This window comes from Vipera berus, assembly GCF_964194415.1.
Source record: "Vipera berus genome assembly, chromosome: 1".
Classification (NCBI taxonomy): Eukaryota; Metazoa; Chordata; class Lepidosauria; order Squamata; family Viperidae; genus Vipera; species Vipera berus.
Window position 1 is genome coordinate 69,546,056 of NC_138202.1, and position 24,466 is coordinate 69,570,521.

At 41.3% G+C, this 24,466-nt stretch overlaps 1 protein-coding gene across 1 annotated transcript in view; it reads left to right on the forward strand.

Annotated features, from left to right (window-relative positions):
• STARD9 (StAR related lipid transfer domain containing 9) overlaps positions 1-24,466 on the forward strand; it is a gene marked incomplete at its 5' end in the record, with an annotated part of 104,197 nt that overhangs the window by 16,859 nt on the left and 62,872 nt on the right. Inside the window, 6 exons of the mRNA XM_081326065.1 lie at positions 16,015-16,131; positions 16,708-16,740; positions 16,830-16,891; positions 18,901-19,013; positions 23,722-23,791; positions 24,286-24,358. Of these exons, the coding sequence (XP_081182191.1) occupies positions 16,015-16,131; positions 16,708-16,740; positions 16,830-16,891; positions 18,901-19,013; positions 23,722-23,791; positions 24,286-24,358 (468 nt within the window). The remainder of the gene's footprint in view (positions 1-16,014; positions 16,132-16,707; positions 16,741-16,829; positions 16,892-18,900; positions 19,014-23,721; positions 23,792-24,285; positions 24,359-24,466) is intronic.

The window sequence follows — 24,466 nt, forward strand, 5'->3', positions numbered from 1 at the left end:
GAGGAAGTTGGTGCGCCACCACGCTCTCAACAACCTTCGCAAGGAAGCGAAGATTGGAGACTGGACGAAAGTTATTCAAAGAGGATGGGTCCAAGGTGGGCTTCTTGAGGAGAGGTCTCACCACCGCCTCCTTCAAGGCGGTGGGGAAGTGACCCTCACTCAGAGAAGCAGAGATGACCGCTAGGAACCAGCCTCGTGTCGCCTCTCGAGCTGCATAGGCCAGCCAGGAAGGGCACGGGTCCAGTAAGCATGTGGAGGAGCTCAACCTTCTCATAATCCTGTCCACTTCCTTAGGAGTTACAGGATCAAATTCTTCCCAGATGACGTCGACAAGACTGTCCAAGTCTTGTTCTTCCATCTCAGCCCAGTTGGAGTCCAGACCAGTTCGGATCCGAGCGATTTTATCCAGCAGATATTGACCAAATTCCTCGGCTCGACCCTGCAAGGGTTCCTCCCTCACCTCTTGGTTTAATAGGGAGCGAGTCACCCTGAACAAGGCAGCCGGGCGATTATCTGCGGACGCGATGAGGGTGGAAAAGTAGTTGGATTTTGCCACCCTTATCGCAGCGAGATAAGACCTGGTGAGGGTTCTTAGTCGCAATCGGTCGGATTCGGATCGACTGGACCTCCAACGGCTCTCTAGGCCCCGTCTCCGACGCTTCATCTCCCGGAGCTCCTCGGTGAACCATGGGGCTCGCTGGGATCTGCGTCGGGTCAGAGGCCGCAAGGGTACAACTCGGTCCAGAGCCTCCGTGGCTGCCTTTTCCCAGGCTTCCACTAAGGCTTCCACCGAGTTGTGAGCAGGGGGTGCATGCGAGTCCCTAAGCGCTGCCTGGAACTTATCAGGGTCCATTAGGCGCCTAGGGCGGTACCATCTGACTGGCACCGTGCACCCACGGTGGGGAGTGGCAAGGGGGAAGTCTAGCCGCAGGAGGTGGTGATCGGTCCATGACAGGGGCGTAATAGTTGTGGCACCCCCACCGACATCATCGCGCCACCGTCCAGACAAGAACACCAAGTCTGGGTTGTGGCCTCTCTCATGAGTCGGCCCAGAAATTATTTGCAACAGGTCCATGGCCGTCATGGAAGCCATGAACTCCCGAGCCAGTTCGGACGATCCTCCCAGGGACGGTAGATTAAAGTCGCCCAAGACCATGAGTCTTGGGAATTCAACCACCAACCCTGAGAGGACATCGAGTAGCTCGGGTAGGGCCGCCGCTGCACGATTAGGTGGTAGGTACGCCAGCAGCAGACCCAACTGCGCCCCTGGGCCGAATCTCAGTAGGAGAGACTCACACCCGACCATCTGAGGGACGGTGGTCTCTCGCGGGCTAAGGGATTCCCTGATGATAACTGCCACTCCCCCGCCCCTCCCATGAGCCCGGGGCTGGTGCAGTACCTGGAAACCTGGCGGGCAGAGGTCAACCAGAGGAACACCCCCCTCTGGGCCCAGCCAGGTTTCCGTGATGCAGGCCAGGTCCGCATGCTCACTCTCCACTAGGTCACGAATGAGGTGAGCTTTGTTAGCTGCGGACCTTGCATTCAGGTAGACCAGCCTTAGCATGGGAGGGTGCGCACCTTTGCTCCCGGGTCCTCCGGGGGAGAACAGAGGGTCGGAGCGTCTCACCGCCTGTACAGGGCGGAGATGACACTCCCGGTGACGATACGGCCCTCTGTCTGTGCACCTTCTGCCATTCCCCACCATCCTAGGGATGGGACGCCACTGGGTGTTATCGGCGACTGGTCCTCGTTGTACGCCGTCGCGGACGGCCGTGGGCCTGGCATGCGTTATGGTGGCTGGAAGGCGTGCCTTTCCCGCGCAACCATAGTCTCCTCCCTCCCCCCTCCCTAACCCCACAAAAAACTTAACTAAAAACTTAATCAGGGGCTTCTTGTTGGGCTTATGCTGGAGGCCCCTGACCCTGCCCGGCCATCTCTCAGAGGCCCAGTGGTTGAGCCCGTCATCAAGATTGGGTGTGATGCAGGCGGGTCGCACCCACGAGAGTGGGGAACCCCTGAGGGCGTGCAGTGCTATGCTAGAGTATTGAACAAGCATAGTCACAGGTGGTTCTGGGAAGGCTGTCCCCTGGATGGTGCATTTGCAGGAGGGTCGAGTCGGGTAGGTGCGTATCTGGATCGTCGCCCTGCCACTGCCACTTGGCCGGGCGAACCCCCAGAAGCAGGCCACTCCTCATCCTCTCACGATGGGTTGTGTCTCTGCTTCCGGAGGTGGTCCAGAACGTACTCTGGGTGAGGCATACCCCATAGAGCTCTCACCTCTATGGGGTAGCAGGTGTAAGGCCCAGCCACTCTGCCACTGTGGCTAGCACCCAGGCCCGTTATGTCCTGTGGGGAGAGAATGGGCAAAGATGGGTGAGAGTGGGCAGAAGGCAGGATGGAGGGATCCATTAATTGGCGTCAGCTCCGGTGGTTCAGCCGCCCCAAACAGTTCCCTCCCTGATCCTCTGGGCGTTGTTCCCGGCCACAGTTCCATGGCCCCTATTGGTTGAGGACCATCCAGAGCGTGGCCTCCCAGAGGTACGGGAGTCCCTGGTGTCATGCCCCTGGTGTTGCCGTCTCCGATCAAGGTGTCTCGAGGAGGTGGCTCGGGCCGTCGCCTCCATTGTCCAGCGTCTCCTTTGGTGTGAATCTTTCGGAGGCACCGCCGTCCAGGGGCAGCCCACGGTGGTCGAGACGCCGCACCGCTGTTACTAGCGTCTCTGTCAGGGCCTCTGTCAAGGCCCCTCGGAGGACGGTCGACCAGGGCCCAGAGCAGCTGCCTCACCGCCCATGTCTTCGTTGTTGCCGCTACCGTTGTAAAGCTGGTCTGCGGTGTCTCCTTGAGGATTGTTGCAACGGCCGTAGCGGTACAGGGGGCGGGTCGAAGATGCCACGCCGTCAGTGCTACCGCCGCTGTCAAGGCCCCTGGGTGGCGAACGACTAGGCCTGGAGAAGCAGTCCCGGCCGCGGTCGTCTTCGCTGCCGCCTCTTCCACCGCCCAGCTGATCCGCGGCGCCTTCTCTGATCCTCGGAGACGCCGCCGCTGCCCGTTGCTGCTGCTGTTGGTTTCGTTGCCGGCGCCTCCGCCGCACAGCTGATCTGCGGAGACGCCGTCCTTGCCCGGTGATCGGCATCGGAGGAGACCGCAGACCAGGGCTCGCTGGGCTCTCACCGCCGAAGATGCCGCCGCCACCCGGGAGCCGGTCAGGGGCAGAGCAGAGCCTTCGGCCCCTCCTGTATGGCTGCGAGGGCTGCCGTGGTCCAGGGCTGTCGTGGTCCAGGGGTGGGCCTCTCGACGCCGATGCCGCCGCTTCCGCCACCCAGCTGGTCCAGCTGGTCCGTGGCGTCTCCGTCGATAGTCCGGAGACGCCGCCGTCCCCGGGAGCCGGTCAGGGGGCCGGGGCAGAGCAGAGCCTCCGGCCCCTCCTGGATGGCTGCGACGGCTGTCGTGGTCCAGGGGCGGGTCTCTCACCTCCGGCGCCGCCGATGCCTCCGCCTCCGCCACCCAGCTGGTCCAGCTGGTCCGCGGCGTCTCCGCTGATAACCTGGAGACGCCGCCGTCACCCGGGAGCCGGTGGGGGGGCCGGGGCAGAGCAGAGCCTCCGGCCCCTCCTGGATGGCCAGGGGGGGGCCTGGAGACGCCCCGCCGCCACCGCCATCGCCGTTGCCAGGCTCCCTGGATCAACGACCAGCCTGGGGGCTTGAAAATCGTCGCCGCAGCCGCTGCCATCCTTTCCGCCGGGGCCTCCGCCGCACAGCTGATCGGCGGAGGCGCCGCCCTTGCTCGGCAGTTGACAAGCGGCAGAGGCAGGGCGGAGGGTGCTGGCTCCGTTTATAACGGTCGCCAGCGGCCCGGGCGGTGGGGCAGGGATGTCCTGGCGCCCCTGCAGTTGTTTCGGGAGGCAGCGGGCGGCATAATTACCCAGTTCATTTGCCCGAAATTCTTGCCCCACCCCAGGGGTCCATTGACGGCCCTGGGGGGCTCCTGGGGGGACGCCTTACTGTTGGGGGCTACGGAGCTCTCCCCAGCGCGTCCGCCATCTTCGGAGCCGGCAAAAAAAAAAAAAAAAAAAAAAATGATCTCAGAACACTGCAACTATCATAAATATGAGTCAGCTGCCAGGTGTTTGAATTTGGATCATGTGACCATGGAGAAGCTGCAATTTTCGTAAGTGTGAAAATGGTTATAAGTCACTATTTTCAGTGTTATAACTTTGAATAGTCACTAAATGAACTGTTGTAAGTCAAGGACTACCTGTATTGTGTAATTTATTGTCTATTATCCATCAGTAATTTGCACTTTCTATAAAGTATTGGGATTCTGAAATGGAATGGTTTGAAACTTTTGATTATATTATGGAAATTACAAACATTCGTTAACATTTAAGAAAACATCTTAATGTATTGTTAAAGTGCATTTCCCAAAAATTGTATTCTCTTTTTCTATTCAGCTGAGAATAGAAAAAAATGAAATCTAAGCCATCTGTTTAACAGATTATATCATTTGCACGGATGTGATATTTTCCATTATGATTCTTTGTTAGAACTTTTTTCACCCCCGAGACAGAAGTGGATATTACTGAAACTAAGAACAAGATTTATTGCACATGAGATTTAAACAGTTCTTTAATTAAAAATTCATCCAAGATAGCTTCCAGATAAAGGTCATGTGCTTTTGAAAATGCTTTTTACAAAACTATTTGAAAGTTTAAATAAAGATATTTTTTTTAAAAAAGAAAGATAATGATTCAAAATAGAAACAGCTTTAAAAAAGGAATAAAAATATTAATTGGCTGATAGAGACAACCAAAAGACTCAGAATTGACTATTAGATAGTAACCATGTTTCTATGTAGAATCCCATGCTAACTGCTTTTGGCAGAAAAGTCATCCAAAATGGAAACGGTGTATTTCCTTTTTAGAAAGTGTTGAGATTAAACTCCTTTTTAAATGCGCTTATTGGGAAGAGATTAGGAAAATTAACTGTAGATGCAAGTGACTCTTTTCTCATAAAAGACTGATAAAATAGGGACCATTCAGCTGTTGTCATTGTTTCCCCAATTTTCAGAGAGAAATGCAATAAGAAAGGGTTTTTTGTGTAAATAATTGGATCAGTATATAATGGACTGTAGTAGGCGGAGAGAAATCTCTGCAAAACGGTTTAGTTATATTACATTTCTTCTGCCAGTAACACAGCTGGTGCATTCAGAAGACATTTAAATGGCTTGGATTCTACATGAATAAGGTCATTTCTTTGGCATTAGTGATTTTGTTCCCCCTCCAGAATTTTTTGCTTTAAGAATTGGTATATAGAATTAATCCTGTAGTAAGAGAAAGTACAGAGTGAGAATAAAATTTATCCTATGCAAAGTTCACATTTTTCCCCAACTATACAGTGTCTATTTTCAAGCTGCCATCTGCAGACTCCATTAGATATACCAGTACAAAAACTTCATTTGAATAGTGAGCTACAACATTGTCTTGAAGATCTTCAGGACTACTGTATATATTGAAAAAACCAGTAATAGAACAAATCTGTTATCAGTAACTCACCTCTTTTGATGGAGATCCATTTTATACATTGGATGAATTGTTTTGAATGCAACTACAGATTCTTCTCAAACAGTCCTCTGTCCTCTGTAAGAAAAAGAATATAATTGTAGGAAAATATCTGACATAGAACCTAGATATATTTCATCACTGGGGTGACTGGGCAATTGTGTTAGAAAACAAGCTGGGGATTAGGATATGAAATAAAAAAATAGAAAGCAAGTGTGAAGGAAGAAGTATAAGAAAGGCACCACTCAGATGTATCAACCCAAAGGGAGCATGTATTTTATACATTTAAGTTAGCATTATAAGAAATTCTGTAGGGAGGTCTATCTGCCCTTCAGAAGGCTACCAGAAGACTAGTCTAGTGGTCTACAAGATTTCTAGCAGGAAAAACCAGTCTACCCAGCTTTTGGAGGGCTAGGATGGGACTGTCTACCTCAGTGGTCCCCAATTAGTCTAGCACCAGGAGCAAGTTTTGAAAGAAAAATTGTCTTCCATGGACGGAGGGGAATGCAACCTAGATCCTGCACATGTGCAGATTCACTCGTTCACCCCTGGTCTACTGGATCTCCAGTGGTCACAGGAGGGGTTGGTCTATCTGGCCCATGGAGGGGTAGGGCGAAACTGGTCTTCCAAAACTCTGGTCTTCCATAGCGCAGCAGCTATGAAGCAGCCACAAATTTGCCATGTATGTGTATGTATGTATGTATGTATGTGTGTGTGTGTGTGTATAAAAAGGTAAAGGTTCCCCCGCACATGCGTGCTAGTCGTTTCCGACTCTAGGGGCCAGTGCTCATCTCCGTTTCAAAGCCGAAGAGCCAGCACTTGTCCGAGGACGTCTCCGTGGTCATGTGGCTGGCATGACTAGACACCAAAGGCTCACAGAACGCTGTTACCTTCCCACAATAGTGGTACCTATTTTTCTACTTGCATTTCTACAAATTAGAAATAAGAATCTTAGAACAGATTCATTTTTCATGCAGAGCTCTATAGTCAAGTGAGAATTATCACAAATGCATACAATGCTAAATTAAGAGATATTGTACACCAGAAGGCAGGAGAGATTTTGGAACACAGAATCTAAGAGCTGAGAAGCCTTGAATGAGACGGCCTGAGAACCAGTAGTCAGAGGTGGGCCAGGAAAACACGTGCATGCCTTATACTTTTATTCAGGTTTTAACTTTTGTCTGAGGATGACACTTTAACATTTCTATAGTTAAAAAAAAATTCACAACTCTGAAAGGCCAATCACCATTCCCTCTTTTGAAGATGAAGCAGTTTGATTAATCCTTTAGCTTGCTTGCTAGGAAAGTGAATTTATGCATAGCGTGATCAAAGTTGTATTGTTGTTGATGGTGATAATCAGCCCAGTGTTTCTGTATTTATTTATTTAGCTGTCCTAAAGCTAACAGGATCATGTTTATCCAAATCTTGAAGGAAGTGAGAAAGCATTCTTTTGGGTCCTGTTTGATGACTGTTTCTCAGAGCAGACTGGAGCTGCCCACTTTGCCAGATCTAATAGAGCAAGCAGAAGAAGCAGATATAGGTAGTCCCTCAAATAATCTGTCCAGTGAGATGTCTTTCAAGAGCCAGTGTAGCTCCCAGAGCTGTAGTAGTGGTGTTATTTAGGTTTATTGTGGTGCACCGAAAACTGTCCATGTCATCATGTTCTGGATGAGTTGCAATCTCTAGATGATCTTTAAAGGCAGCCTGAAGTTTAATGTTTGAAAATTGTTCTATCGCCCAATCACAACATTATTTCCATTGGATAAACTGCTTGAAGTTTCTTAGTAAGTGAAGAATTTCATATTTCAATAGATCTGTATTAGTGTGTGATCTAATTAGCATGCATCCACATTTTCAAATACATATTGCAAAAGCTTATATATATAAAGGTAAAGGTAAAGGTTCCCCTGCATATGCGTGCTAGTCGTTTCCGACTGTAGGGGTTGGTGCTCATCTCTGTTTCAAAGCCGAAGAGCCAGCGCTTGCCCAAGGACGTCTCCGTGACACTGAGCTTGTCGATCAGATGGTCAGCAGTTTCGCGGGTTGAATCCCAAGTGCCGCGTAACAGAATGAGCGCCTATTACTCGTCCCAGCTTCTGCCAACCTAGCAGTTCGAAAGCACATAAAAATGCAAGTAGAAAAGTAGGGACCACTATGGTGGGAAGGTAACAGTGCTCTGTGCGCCTTTGGCGTCTAGTCATGCCGGCCACATTAAAGGTAAAGGTTCCCCCGCACATGTGTGCTAGTCGTTTCCGACTCTAGGGGCCGGTGGTCATCTCCATTTCAAAGCCGAAGAGCCAGCACTTGCCCAAGGACGTCTCCGTGGTAATGTGGCCGGCATGACTAGACGCCAAAGGCGCACAGAACACTGTTACCTTCCCACCATAGTGGTCCCTACTTTTCTACTTGCATTTTTACGTGCTTTCGAACTGCTAGGTTGGCAGAAGCTGGGACATACATTGTATATGTTTATCAGAACTTTCCCACAAGAGCTAATTTTGTGGCCTCTTTAGAATTGTAATGGAAGAACAGAGAAACAGTTTTGTGATACATTGTATATGTTTATCAGAACTTTCCCACAAGAGCTAATTTTGTGGCCTCTTTAGAATTGTAATGGAAGAACAGAGAAATTAGAGCTCCATGCATCTTTTTTAAAACAAGTGACAAGAAAAACTTTGGTCTGTTTCCAAGAGATACTATTAGCTTCATTTGTAGTTAGAGATTAGTATTAACTCCAAAATCAAATTTAGCTCTTTGGTTCTGTTGCTTTACAATCTATCCTTTGTTTTTATGTATAAAAGAATAATCTGATTGCCTTTAGGACATGAGTGCTGTAGCAATTAAAAGCTGTTTCTTAACTTAATTTTACACATAATACAATTATTTGCAAAGTTATGTCCATTATGACGTAGTCTTATTTTCCTTTAAATAGGTAATTGGTATCCATCAATAACACTCTGAGTATGCTGTTCTACAAATGAATGTTCCCCAAATAACTCCGGGGCATACTTCATTGAAATAAAATGTTTTTCCCCCCCAGGATGTATTCCACATTATGTATACAATGAACAGCTGAAATAACAACATGCATTATTTATCTGGAAACTCTTGCTAATATGATTAGGGAAACCTCTCTGATGTCTCTCTCAATCATTTCCTGGCATTATTGAGTTTCTCTTAAAAGAGAAAAAACAGGTTTTTGGATATCTATATTGGGTAAAGATATGGTTATATAATGTTAATAATATTGAGGTATTAATTTTAATATTATGGTAATATTGGCTGCATTTATTTCCCATATTTAGCTGTAGTATTTTTCGCTTGCCTGCGGATTATTTTTGAGTTTGGGGGTGGAGTGTCTTCTTCCGATATACTGTATGTATTCTCTGTGGGGGACTTCACTATGTAGGAGAGATTGGTGATAATTGGATATATTTATGTAGGAGCTCTTTTTAATGCAAGATCCCATTTAGAAATGAGTTAAAGCATTTGTCTCTGCCACTTTCTGTAGTCTTTTAGTGGTTTTCTCAATTTCTGCAAAAAAAAAGTTAAGTTATGTAGACCTCTTTCTGTAATTTACCTGTAAGAAAATTTACTTACCTGCAATGCCATTTGGATAATAACACCAGTCCTGCCCTGGATAATTCTTGTACAAAAATCACTTGTTTCCTTCAAAAGCAAAACTTAAGGAGGTGTGTGTTTTTTTCAAAAAAAAAAAAACACCTCCCATATTTATGAGCCCGGTTTATGTGAGACATCAGGTTATTGTTCCATTAATCTAACCAAGTATTGCTTAAAAATCGCACCCTTGTTTATAATGATTAAAAGTCCATTTTTACTGCTTCTTCCTTTAAAAAAAATCCACAGGTCACTTAGAAAAACTGTCAAAACCTCCTAAAATAAAAACTGTAAAATAGAAAAAGAGATAAAAACCCGATCTTATCTCTTTCTCTATTGCAGTACAAGAAAAACGGGGAAGAAGGACACTTGCGTAGTATCTGGCTTTAAAAAAAAAAAAAGGATAGCCTTTCACATTAATTGATGAGACTTTCTTGGATATGGATAGCTGCCCGAATATCGAGGAAGTGATTTTCGAGAAGCTTATTTTATTTTCATAACTAATTACCATTTCTTAAGCTGACACTTAACAGACAATAGCGGAGCCTCTCTTCTAGACACAGAGCCAATGGACTTTTCTCTAGATTGATCTATTGGAGAATAGACTCATTCTATTTCACGATTTCCTGTTTAATTGTGCAGAGAATGAGAAGCTGAGGATTGGCTAGGATTCCTAGTGGTGTAGCCAGTCATCTCTTTACAGGAGAAAGAAAACGCTGCAAAATGACCAGCCTCTCTTTTTATCCTGAATAGAGTAACCTTACTTAAATAAACCTAGCGTCATAGCAGAAGTTTCTTCCTCCATTAATGAATATAATGAGCGTCCCTGTGTTCTGGTTGTTGCTTTCTTTTTCACATAGAAAGGCTTCAGCTGGGATTAATTTGGTATTCCTCATGAGATTCACATGCAGAAAAGACCCTGCATTGATGGAACAAAGCTACTACATTAGTCCTTCCTTCCTGTATTTGCTTTTTACCTTTTTAATAAGAAAGGGCACCCTTCTTCTACCCCGCTTCTATAACGGTTCTTTTCACGTTGTCTTTTATTACTTTGACAGAGGGATAAATAATTTAGTTGATGCCTTGGCCATCTATAATGATCCTCAGGGTTATAATTTAACTCCTGTTAGTAGTTTCCTTGATATATTTTATTGACCAAATATGTACAGTTTGGGCCATCAAAATATTTTTGGGGGGGAGGCTGCTTAAAGAACAATTATTAAACCTGTAAAATGTGGCATAAAACTTTGTAGCCCAATAGAATAATAACTCCCAAGTGTAAAATAACTTAGATATAGAGTGGTTACTTTTCTGGCATTTATGGCTCAGTCCTGATTGTATTGCTATATCATTACACATGCCTACAGGATTAGGTGTATGCTTAATATTGTTATAGGTAGTCCTCAAAGATGATAATTTGGACTGGAATTTCCATCACTAAGCAGTGGGGTCGTAAAATGTGACATGTGATTGCAACATTTAGCAATGGATATTACTGCATTTCCTGTTGCCTTTAAGTCAGGGGTGTCAAACTGCTGGTCCGCGGGCTGGACACTTCATGCAGAAGCCGCACCCACCCCATTGCCGGCAATGGCAAAACCATCCTGAAACGTTGCATGACGTCACATGACATCATGAGTTTGGCATGTTTGCTTTAAATGAATCCTGCACCATCATTATGGGTGAAGTCATATGGTGACCATTTACAAGCTCCTGCTGGCTTCCCCATTGACTTTGAAGCTAGAGAGTGGGTTGCAATTGGGCATCACGACCACAGGATGCTGTGACTTCATAATTGTGAGCTGGGCGCCTAGTGCCTAGATTGTAATCATGCAATGGCAAGGACACTGTGAATGTTGTAACTATGAGGATCTGGCATAGGTGTCACTCACCTAGCATGGTGCTAAATTTGAATGACTGCTAAACTGGTTGTTAATCAAGAACCATCTCTATTGCCAGCTAAATCATTACCATATGTATCATTTGAACTGACAGGGTTTCAATTCTCAGCAGATTTGCATTTTTCAAAGATAAATATTGTGGTGCTTTATGTATTCTTATATACATTATTTGTTGGAAAATTTATCAAATTCAAAAACCATCAGAGATGTCTTTGAAGATATGTGTCTGTAGTGTCTGTTTTCAAACATATTCTAATCCATAGATTTGAAAGTACTGTTGATCAAAATTAATACTGTGTTGATATCTGTTTTTAATAACATTATCAATAATTGTGGGAAAGCCCTGTATTTTTCTTATCATTTTCAGAATATTTTAGTGATTCTTTATGTTGCAAGGTGGCAGAGAGTGCTGGTGTCATTTTACAGTACCCATCCCTTCATTCTTTAGCTGTCCCCATTTTATGACCTTAGGAAAAAAAATGTGAGAAATTCTTACATAATGTCTTTCTTTTGGATTTAAAGGCTCAAAAGTGGATTACTGTATATGTATTATGATGACACACAATTTACATTCTGCCTGTGGTCCTCCCATAAAAAATTCACTTAAAAATGTCTTCAGTTTTATTAAATTTTATGAGAATTCATCATAGCCTTAACTACCATTAATCCACATTATTCAGTATTTTTAGATTTAAAGTACTTACAGATGATTCTGATTATATAAGTATAATTAAATAACTAATGATAAATTAATTATACTAATTATTAATGTGATTAATAATTACATTAATATGTAATTTAATTGTGTTCCCTTTTGCAATTATGTGATCTTAGTTGAGAAAAACTCACATAATCTTAAATATTTAGGGATTTTATATGCCATACATTTTACATTTACCCCAAATGTAAAAAGGCCCCACACAAAAAGAAGTTGAGTCCTATAAAAAAAAAACACCCTGCAAGATAGGCTAAGAATGCATGGGAAAGTATACATAAGGAAATGGAATGTGTAAGCTGTTTGGAACTGAAATTAATTATAACACAAATTGCTAGAGAAATGAGTGGAATTATTCTAATGGGAAGTATGCGAAAAAATGGACAGAATTATCAGGGGAAAATGGCCTTGATTGAGGAAAAAATGCTTGTAAGAGAAATGTTGGAAAAAGGAAGAGTGAAAGATATCAAATGCTGTACAGTATATAGAGCAAAAAATAATTACAAAGTCAAAAAAGAGCAAGAAATAATAAAGATAGAGGAAGAGAAAATCAAATTTTGCTGAAAATAAAAATATTTTTTGGAATTTCCAGATTTGATGTAATAAAACACAAAGGTAATAAAATCACTTGGAACAAAATTGACTGGCGAAGATGCTAAGAAGTATTTTAAAGGGATCTCACTAGCGATAGTTTGAAGAATGGAATTGAAATGAATCCTATAAATGTTAGTATCTAGAAAAATGGAAGCCATAAACACCATGATAGTATGCAAAGTGGTAAAACTGTAGGTGTTTGGAAAAATGTTAAAATATGCTTATGGTTGCTTTTGGAGCAACTATGCAACTTATTTATTGTGTGCACAAAAACTGCATTTGTGCCTGATGATTGGAAGAATGCTGTTTCTCCTCCCTATACAAAGGAAAGTTTCCAAGAATGAATGCAAATTATGCAGAAATGATAAATTTGTTAAACCAGCCTGGGAAGATACTGGTTAGAATTGGGATTGCAAGAGTGCCAAAAAGTTTGAGAAATACTGAGAAATGTAGTGTGGCTTTAAAATAGGCAATGAAAGTGTAGAGTGGGTTTTCACTCTTCAGCAGAATACAGAGTTTATGAATCTGGGAAAGCTTATTCTGTATGTTGATTTAGAGGGCATTTAACAAAAGTTAGTGGGCTTCAATGTTTTACATGAATATGGAATCAGAAGTTACTTCTCCATCATACCAAAGGCTTTTTCTACATCCAAGGAGACCAGCAATGCAGTCTTTTGTTGTTTTAAATATTTGTCCAGAATATCAATTAATAATCTAATTTTATCAGACACTTCAAAACCTTTTATAAAACTAGAATGTTCAGGAAGGATGATTGAAGATAGTATCATCTATGATATCAATATTTTGGCATTAAAATTGCCAGAAAAATTGAGTTTCTATCAATTTTTGAGATTTTAAGCTTGAAAATACCTAGTAATGTATTGGAGGGATGATTCCCGTAATTAATTCTTAAGAGTGTCCTGAAATATGTATGTATGTTCACACACCTATGCTCTAACTCCCTGGTGGTGAACCTATGGCACGGGTGCCACAGGTGGCACACAGAGCCCTCTCTGTGGGCACACACGCCGTCGCCCCAATCCTAGGCCTTCAGCTGGGTTTTATAAAACCTTTTCGTTTTAGGCCTCCACTGCTGTGTGCAAAAAAAAAGGTTCAATCAATCAATCAATCAGTTTCAACTTCTCGCAGGGAAAAAAAGATCTCGCAAAATTGGAATTGATTGATTGAACTTTTTAGTCCCACCCAGTCTGCCGTTACCAGCGCAGCCATGTCCACCCAGTGGGCCATGCCCACCTGGCACCTGACAATACATAAGTGGGTTTTGGGTTGCAGTTTGGGCACTTGTCTCTAAAAGGTTCACTGCTCTAACTGAACTGTTGAAGGAATTAATGAATGACAGTAAGCAAAAAGGACTATAAAATCATAATTCAAGATTTTGTATCTTTTGATATAGATGAAGTATTCATTTAATTTCCATTTAAAAGAAAGGTGAATAAGAATGGATTCAGGAATCAAACCAGAAGATAAAAAAAATTAACTCCAAAATTTATTCAATACAACATACAGGATTGACAATATATTAAAACAAATCTTAAGAGAACTAGCACATGCCTTCTTGTAGTAACTGTATATTTTATTAGGAATAGATCGAAAGAGAAGAGTGAATCTTTAGTACATGTTCTTGAATAATTTTGTTGAAAGTTAGTGTTCATTAAAAAGTACAACTTCCTGGAACGTTAACAATGTTGGCATTCTTCCTCTTTTTTAGAAAGAGCATTCTTTTCTTCACAGAAAGCATCAATTTAAATAAAAACAGATGTTGTAATTGCAATATTTGGGAGTATTTTGGTCTCAACTACAAAATAGGAAAGATTTGCGATGTTTGTAAAAGGAACCAATTTGACCGTATTAATGCCACAGAGTACATAAAAAAAGAACAGCACCCAATAGGATCTGCATGATTTGATAATACGTCCAACAAGATCAAAGTCATATTTTATTACAAACTAAGCAAACCCAACATTTTATTATTTAACTTAGGTGGCAAACGGTTGTTAGAAAATCTAATAGTACCTTAATCCAACATACAAAAACAGTTTTCAATTATTTTCTGCCTTCTACTTCCCCTATTATGTTTTATTTTGTTCAGAAAAATTTGATAACTGAGTTGTACTTGAGTAGCAAGACATTTATTATACTACGGAGTAGTAGTACAGTTGTGAAGAAAAATTATAGCAGTTTTATCTGGGCAGATAAAAGACAGTACTTCATGTGGTTAACCCACTGGATTTATTGGAATTCAAAGATGCGGTAAGGGCTATTAACATAGATGACTGTTAAACTGGTTAGAAGAAGTTGTGAAAGATAAATCATGATGCTTTTGTGCTAATTCTAGAATCAGAGAAAATATATTTCTGAATCCCAGTGATGAGCTGGAGGCTGTGGGTTTGCATTTATTACCTTGATCAACTGTTGGCATCTGGATTGGCCAAGCTAGGAAACAGGATACATGACTACCGTAGATAAACCATTAATCTAATTTAATCTTGTAGCACCATTAGTTTATGCATTTGATAATAATCTGTAGAATTGGATACATTTTTATATTCTTTTAAAGTGCAGATATGTTTTTTAAGAAGCTGATCTCTATTTTTGATAGGAATTTTGAATTAAGAGTACAGGTTTTTTAAATCACAATAAAATTGTTATGTTAATTATTTTCATTTACTGTATTTATAACATTTATTAGCTGCCTATCTTACTACAAAGATCTGTCTTCTCTCTGCCGCTGTTTCTTTGCCTTTGGGGGAGAGGAGAGTCGATGGAAGCTCCTGGGCGCGAAAAGTGTTTGTGGTGTCTGTCTCCTGCTCCTCTCCCACCAACCCCTTTCGGCCACCACCATAACACTTTTCACCTGGACAGAGAACTGACGGAGGCTGGAAGCTTCGTCTGCTTGCAAATGGGGTGCTGGAGAAAGGAGCGATTCGTTCTGTTTCCATGCGCCCCATAGGTGCCCAAATACTTTTCGCCCAGATGGAGAGCTGACAGAGACTGGAAGGTTTGTTTGCTTTCAAGCACCCCATTTGCAAGCAGACAAAGCTTCCAGTTTCCATCAGTTCTCCATCCAGGCAAAAAATGTTCCATTGGTGGCAGAAAGGTGTTTGGGGGGCTGGGAGGAACAGGAGACAGGCACTACCTGTATTTTTGTCAGTTGCAGTGTCCCAGATTTATGTGATCACCTTTTGCAACCTTTGGACAAAGTCAATGGGGAAGCCAGATTCATTTGACCTAACAATTGCAGTGATTCATTAGACAACTGTGGCATGAAAAGTCATAAAATGAGGCAAAGCTCGCTTAACTGTCTTGCTTAGTATGGAAATTTTGGGCTTAATTGTGGTCATAAGTCGAGGATTACCAGTATCCATCGAGAATGAAATGTACATAAAAGAAGCTTGGTGAAGTAATTTCATTATGTTGATTGGAGATAAATTAAAGAAATTAAAAATGTACCAGATTGACCTTTGTATTTTGTTAAAGCGTTTTGCCCTTCCATTCCCTCTTTCTGTTTTGAGAAACTCTCTGCTAGAATTTCAAAGCATTTTAGATATACAAACAATACACTTACCATCACACGTCAAAGTATAATTTCTCTCTTTGTTATTTGCAGGTTTTTCAGGATCTTGGTACAATGGTGCTATCCAGTGCTTTTAAAGGATACAATATTTGTCTTTTTGCTTATGGACAGACAGGTTCTGGAAAAACATATACCATGATGGGCACTCCAGTGAGTTATACCCTTTGCTTTACCTTTATATATATATATATGTATGTATATATACATAGTTTAACTATATATATATATATATATATATATATTTATATAGTTTAACGTTCAAGATCACCATTTGAAGGATTTTTTTTAAAATATTGGCAACTTAATTGTTTGCATTAATGTAACAGATGTAATAGTTTCCTAACGAAATTAAAATAATACTTTTCATACTATTTTACAAGAATATAGTCCTATACTAATAATATGCTCCTCTATAGTCTGACTTTGTTAAGTTGAAGCACAGGTGTGATGAAAGTTTTAAGACAGGACATTATTTTGTGCTATTCCCTTTGCTTGGCATGTAGCTTTCTGTATGTTTCCTCAGCACTAACTCAATACTTTTGGTCAATGTTTCCCAACCTTGACAGCTTTTAAGATGGGGGGACTTCAACTCTCAGCATGGCTCAGTATGGCTGGCTGAGGAATTCTGGGAGTTGAAGCCCACAAGTCATAAAAGGGCCAATTTTGAAGACCCCTGTTCTAAAACACAGAGGAACAGTTTTCACATAATCCCTTCTTTTTTTCAAGGCTTCCATTGGATTAACACCTCGGATATGTCAGGTAATTTATGTTATTAAATGAAATACTTCATTTAAGTTTGCTTAATTTTCTCACAGAAAATAGGAAATATAAATTATTGCTTTTCATAGGGTCTTTTTTCAAGAGAAGGTGCCTCTTCCAAGCAGTCAACATCATGCAGAGTAGAAGTTAGGTAGGTATTACTTTATTTTCTGTTATGGTCATATGTTTTTATCAGTTCTTCTTTTCTGTATCAAACCACTGGTAATTTCTTCCTTTCTGTGTTTCTTTGAACTAAAAAGCATAATTATTGTCATTTGTAATTACACTGTGTGTTAGAGGATATTTGGATGTCTAATATTTGGACTGTACTCAGTTATTCTTAAACATTTAGAAATCCCATTAACTTTATACAACTTTTACATTGACAGTATAATGTAGGCATTGGTTATGATAGTTTGTCAAAGTAAATATTTAGTGATATATTAACAGTAAATGTAGTATATACTTAAATAATAGCTTTTACAGATGCAAAAATGCAGGAAATGGAATTAATAGGGCTTTGTAGTGTTTTTGATTTGATTCTGAAAAGATACTTCAGAGTGTCTAGGACTGTGGTGGCGAACCTATGGCACGGGTGCCACAGGTGGCACGCAGAGCCCTCTCTGTGGGCACGAAGCACCATCGCCCCAGTCCCAGCTGGGTTTTATAAAACCTTTTCGCTTTAACCCTCTGCCACCGTGTGCAAAAAAAAAAGGTTCAATCAATCAATTAATTTCAACTTCTCGCGGGAAAAAAAAATCTTGCAAAGTTGGAATTGATTGATTGAACTTTTTAGTCCCACCCAGTCTGCCGTTACCACCACAGCCACGCCCAGCCAATGGTTCACGCCCAGCCAATGGGCCACAACTACCCGGCACCCAATGATACATAAGTGGGTTTTGGGTTGCAGTTTGGGCACTCAGTCTCTAAAAGGTTCGCCATCACTGGTCTAGGAATATGAACGTAGTAGCTTCTACAGCTCTTTTTTTTATTAAAGAGTTTTACAAAAACAAAATTTTACAATATATCCCCAAATCCCTCCCACCCCAAACCCACCCACTTCCCCCCCCACTTCCCAGAGCTAAATACAGGATTATAGTTACAATAATCATATTCTAAATAAAAATTATGCATAATATACAATTAACCAGATTCATAATGTGCTTTAACTCCCCTTTAACATAACTACAAACAAAGTACCAATAACAATATCCCACTAAAATTTACTCATAAGCTAAATGGAACTTTTTAGTCCCATATTTGTTCTGAATATACTTTATCCATCTCCTCCAAACTGAAATATATCTTTCCTGTGAATGATCTTTCAAATAAGCAGAAATCTTAGACATTTCTGCAAGATTCGAAACTTTAAACACCCATTCTTCTATAGTGGGCAAACTATCCTTCTTCCAATATTGTCCCACCAGTAACCGTGCTGCTGTTATCATATTCAACATCAAATTAGTTTCTTTAACATCACAATCTACAACAATACCCAATAAAAATAATTGCAGAGAAAACTTTATCTTTCTCTTAAAAATCTTTTGAATGTTCCACCAAATTTTGATCCAAAAAGCTTTTATGTTTCTACAAGTCCACCACATGTGAAAATAGGTAGCTTCTGAACTACCACATCTTCAACATTTAGACTGTAAATTAGGATACATATTGGACAAATTCTCCAGCTCTTTAAAGCAATTATTCCTTTTTGTGGGATTGTTCAGCCACCTTTTGCATTTCCCATAGAATCCCAAAAAAGGCTGCTTTAAAGAATTATAATTGGGTATTATGTTCACTCCTCTGAATGCTCTTGGAATTAAATGCAAGGCAATGCACAACTCTCCAATAGAAATTCCCTGTCTTAACAAAAATCTTCTCTGAGAGAAAAGGAACATTTAGATTGAAACATAGTATTAACACCTAGGGCATTTCCACATGGTTGCTGTGCCTCCCTATCAAATATTCCCCAAAACTATTCTTACAATATTTTGTGACTGTATTCATTTCAGACCTCAAGCCAACCAATAAAAGAATACAGAAATCATTTTTTGCCAGACCCCCGTACCTTTTACCCCACAATTACTTTGCTGGATTGTCCTTGCTACTTCACTGTCCAAATACTTTGATGTAGATTTTTTGCTCATCTCTGTTTCTTTCCAGTTTCCTAGAAATCTATAATGAGCAAGTCCGCGATTTATTAAAGCAGTCAAACCATAAGAAGCCATATACACTTCGTGTCCGTGAACACCCTGAGATGGGTCCATATGTTCAAGGTAATTGTCTTTTTAAAGTTAGAGAGAGAGACACACACAGAGAAATATTTTTTTTTCTTTTTTCAGTTTTATTACATCTTGTGAAATGTTTTACCATTTTATCATTCACTTTGCCATTGCTTTTGCTTACTGTTTCTAGAAGTTCTGAGGGATGGATGGAGATCCAATGTTATTCAAAGAGTTTGTGGCACTTCTAAGTTTTCCTAAGTTTATGAGTTTTATGCATCTAGCTATCTAATGACTGACATATATACTCCAGTTGCTGCCAAAATTTATTTGAGATAAAGAGTCAATAATTTTTGGCAAGAAAATTATTGAATGTAAACCTTGAATACATTATTCTTAATAGTAATGCAAGCTATTAACGAAAAACTACTAAAAGTTACAGTTATTAATACAAACTACTTTTGAAAGTGTATTTTGTATGGAATTGTGTAAATAAGATTGGTTTTAACAAATCAAGTAATTGGGACCTAGCTAATTACATCTGCGTAACCTTTAGGGGGGCATTCCATATAAAGCTGTTGTATTTAATGTGTCTCTAAGTTCAGAAGGTCTTGCAAAGAACTGGTGTCCTTCTGTTGCTAACAGTGAAACATTGCAGTTCAGACTTTCAAATAAGCTTTCTTTAAAAAAATTAAACCCTCTTTGTTTAACAATGTCATGTGATAGACATAAAATGCTTTACTGTATACCCAGATTGAACTGATTTCAAAACTGATAATTCAGTTTGAATAAATTATTAATCATATAATATTAGTAGTGTAATATAAACCTGATACATGAATAGAAGGAGCCATCAATACCTAACCTGACCAGGAAGTCTTGAAAGATCAGAAGGAAGATTGGTTAAGGATGCTCCCAGTTTCCAGCTAATTGTAGTTCGGTCTGTTCACGTTGTGAGATTAAGGAGTTTTCATTGTGTCTTCTGCATTGGTGTTCATGGATGCACTCTGCTGGATGCACTGTAGAATGTACATCAAGAGCTGCCTGCATGGATGTGCTCTGCCATGAACACCAACTATCTCCCTAAATTTGCCAGTTATTTGTTGGAATTTATTATACATTAAAGTTATTGTTGTTCAATTAAAAATATAAGGTATCTCAGTCAGACTGTTCCAGGTGAGTCAAGGGCCAGTTGATTTGATTTTAGATGTTGATTTTAGATGTTCCAGATTTTGTCCAAGAAAAATTCTTGGGAGGTTAATAGGCAAACAGGGCAAGCCTGGGATACGTTATCCAACTTTCCTGTTCTATTAGCACTATTAGGTAGACTAGAACAAGAAATCAACTCTATAGGAAAGCTAAAATTATGTTTATTGAGTTCGGGTATAATAACAAAATCTTGCAAATCTGATTATTCTGTGCTTTTTCATCCTCCATATATTCAAGCAAATTAGGGAGGAGTCTGTCGGAGCCACTTTCAGATATTATTAGCTATTTTGAATAATTTTCGTCCTGTCTCCAACCTATGCTTTCTTGCGAAGGTTGTTGAGAGCATGGTGGCATGGCAGCTCCCGCTGGTCCTGGAGGAAACTGAGTATCTGGATCCGTACCAATTGGGTTTCAGGCCCGGGTACAGCACAGAAACAGCATTGGTCGTGCTGGTGGATGATCTCTGGCGGGCCCGGGATAGGGGTTATTCCTCTGTCCTGGTCCTATTAGATCTCTCAGCGGCTTTTGATACCATCAACCATGGTATCCTGCTGCAACATCTCGGGGGGTTGGGAGTGGAAGGCACCGTTCTACTGTGGTTCTCCTCCTACCTCTCGGGCCGTTCACAGACGGTGTTGGCAGGGGGGCAGAGGTCAACCCCGAGGCCCCTTGATTGTGGGGTGCCCCAGGGGTCAGTCCTCTCTCCCCTCCTGTTCAACATCTGTATGAAGCCACTGGGTGAGATCATCCGTGGTTTCAGGGTAAGGTATCATCAATATGCTGATGATACCCAGCTTTTCATCTCTACCCCGAACCAACCCAGTGATGCCCTCGACATGATGTCCCATTGCCTGGAAGCAGTACGAATCTGGATGGGGAAGAACAGGCTCCAACTCAACCCGGCCAAGACGTATCGGCATCTCGTGTAGTCCAGGATATTCCATCTTTGGTTATGGGGGGAGAGGTGTTACCTCCCATTGATAGGGCGTGCAACTTAGGCGTCCTCCTGGATGCACGACTCAGTTTAGAAGATCATATAGGAGTCATAGCCAGGGGGGCATTTGCCCAGGTTCGCCTGGTGCGCCAGTTGCGCCCCTATCTGGACCGAGGTGCTTTACATATGGTCACTCATGCGCTCGTTACCTCCCGTGTTGATTACTGCAATCCTCTCTACATGGGGCTGCCCTTGAAGACCACCCGAAGACTTCAGCTTGTGCAGAATGCGGCCGCGCGGGTTGTGATAGGAGCATCCCGATACTCCCATATTACACCCCTCCTGCGTGAGCTGCATTGGTTACCGGTTGCCCTCCGGGTGAGATTTAAGGTGCTGGTTCTTACCTATAAAGCCCTACATGGCTTAGGCCCGGGATACCTGTCTGCTGCCAGGAACGACTTCCCATCGCCTTGTGCGCTCACACAGAGAGGGCCTCCTCAGGGTGCCGTCGGCCAGACAATGTCGGCTGGCGACCCCCAGGGGGAGGGCCTTCTCTGTGGGGGCACCTGCCCTGTGGAATCAGCTTCCCCTGGAGCTCCGGATGACCCCAGACCTCCGGTCCTTTCGTCGTGACCTTAAGACATTTCTTTTCCAACAGGCCAACCTGGACTGATGATAAGGGGTTTTTAATATGGTTTTAAGATTTTATTGGTTGTAGTTGGGGCTATAGATATAGTTTAATATTTGTATTTTTACTTGTATTTTATTGTTGTTAGCCACCCTGAGTCCTTCGGGAGATAGGGCGGCATATAAGTCCCATTAAATAAATAAATAAATAAATAAATAAATAAATATCTGTATGTTGTGGACTTAAAATATATTTCATCCCCATCCCACTCAACCAATGGATCCTTGCATATCTCCATCAGTGTCATTATTCTGTATACCTTTATTCAGTGGTGGGATTCAGCCAGTTCGCACCAGTTCGGCAGAACCAGTAGCTAATTTTTTGTTGCCCAGGCCCAGAATGGACTTGCGGAAGTGGCATCCACACAGAGAACTGGTTGGTCACATATCTGAATCCCACCACTGCCTTTACCTTTACAGAGTCTATGGGTCAGCCCACCCAAAGCCTTACCTCTCATTGCCATGCTGGAAGACACCACCCAGTTAGTTCACCCTGCCCTCTCCTTAGTCTTCTTCATTACTTCCTTTTCCATTGATGCCATCACCTTACCTGATCAGCGCATGTATTCCTCTCATCATCCTAATGCCTTTCTGATCTTTTGCTCAGTTAAATTATATTGCCACTGTTTAGCTGCTGATTATCATTACAAGGAGCAAATTTATTTATTTGTTGGAGATTTCTAAATCATTCTACTCCACAGAGAAAGTAAAATTTCTTCATTGTTTTCTGTCAGTTTGATGTCTTAACTGAAAATGGATGTGACATCATTGCACTATAATTTTCCAATCCCATTACTTGTTTGGCTATTGCTTGGAAAGTATCTATCTCATGTTATATTTTAATAGAGGTTACTAAGGGAAAAAGAGACATGGGAGATTATTTGAAAAGTGTGGAGAATGCTTTGTGCAATCACTGGGTATCCTTATCTTCCATACAATTAAAATACATTATGTAACTTAACTTTGATTCATTGGTTTTGTGTTCACAATGACCTTAAACAGTTATCTCTTCTTATTCCAGCAATACTGTGGTTGTTTGTTTCATTCATAATATATTTTTCTAATTGGAAATCTTTGTTTATTAAATATATATCCTGTTGTTGTTGTGTTGTTAGCTGCAAAGTCGTGTCCGACCCATCGCGACCACATGGATAATGTTCCTCCGGCCCTTCCTGTCCTCTATCATCTTTTGGAGTCCATTTAGGCTCACGCCTACTGCTTCAATGACTCCATCCAGCCACCTCATTTTTTGTCGTCCCCTTCTTCTATTGCCCTTAATTTTTCCCAGCGTTAGGCTCTTCTCCAGTGAGTCCTTCCTTCTCATTAGGTGGCCAAAGTATTTGAGTTTCAACTTAAGGATCTGGCCTTCTAAAGAGCAGTCAGGTTTGATCTCCTCTAGGACTGACCGGTTTGATCGCCTTGCAGTCCAAGGGACTCGCAGGAGTCTTCTCCAGCATCAGAATTCAAAGGCCTCAATTCTTCTTATGGTCCAACTTTCACTGCCATACATTGCAAAATATATATCCTACTGTTCTGTATTTTTGGCATTCAAGGTGGCTTACAACAAATTATTAAGTGTAAAAATCAAAGAAGTACAGTGAAAAAAAACAACAACCCAGAAACATTAAAATTAAAAATTGATTGAAATAATAATTAACATTTGGCAGAAGATATTCTTCTTTTTTCATTCCCCCCCGAAAGTGCTATTTTTAGTTGTAGGCCACAATGTGGACTCCATGCAGGAAAAGATTTTCCAGGATACTAGGAAAGCTTCTGCTGCAGTAGAGGTTCATCAAAAAAGCCTCTCCTGCTAATCTCAGTGTCATAGAAAAGATTTCTATTCTTTAGTGCCCTCTGGATCCTGAGTATTAAAAGACAGGAAGATTTTTTTTTAAAAAAATATTGATTCTTCTTTCCTAAAATCTCTTCCAGGGCTATCTCAACATGTGGTTACAGACTACAGACAAGTAGTTGGACTTCTGGAAGAAGGGATAGCAAATAGGTATTTTGTATTAAAGTACTCCTGTTAGCTTCTTATTTATAATTATTTTTCTCATTGTCCTTCCATACTGCAGTTTTCATCAGCAAAAGGAATGTTAATCATTGCAAGGAATTATCATCCTCCATAATAGCGTACTAATTAATGGTGTTTCCAACTCTGCAAACACAATCTTGATTAAATAATAGTTTCTTAGTTTAAATGTTTTAATTTTATGAAACTTTATTTCTTTGTGTTTTATAAAAACTATGGACATAATCTATATATAGCAGTTTGTGAAGTCCATGTGATTCTATGTAGCTTAGTCATATGATGGAATATAGTTTTACATTTAGTTCCAAGGATATTCTAGATATAGTCTGCAGCTTCAGCTGCTTATACCATCTTGTGGTATGATGATTAACTTTTTTCATGTTTATTTTCTATATAAGTTATCATAGTCATCATTAACTACCTCATAAAAAATAAAATATTATTTTTTCTTTTCTTGTATGTAGAATTACAGCAGCTACCCATGTTCATGATGCCAGCAGTAGATCCCATGCTATTTTCACCATCCAATATACTCAAGTTAGTTGAATTTTTCCAATAATTATTGAAACCCATAAAATCAAATCTTGTTGGTGTTGATTTCAACTATGAATACGTTGTAACAAAATGACATTGTCATAAAAGTAA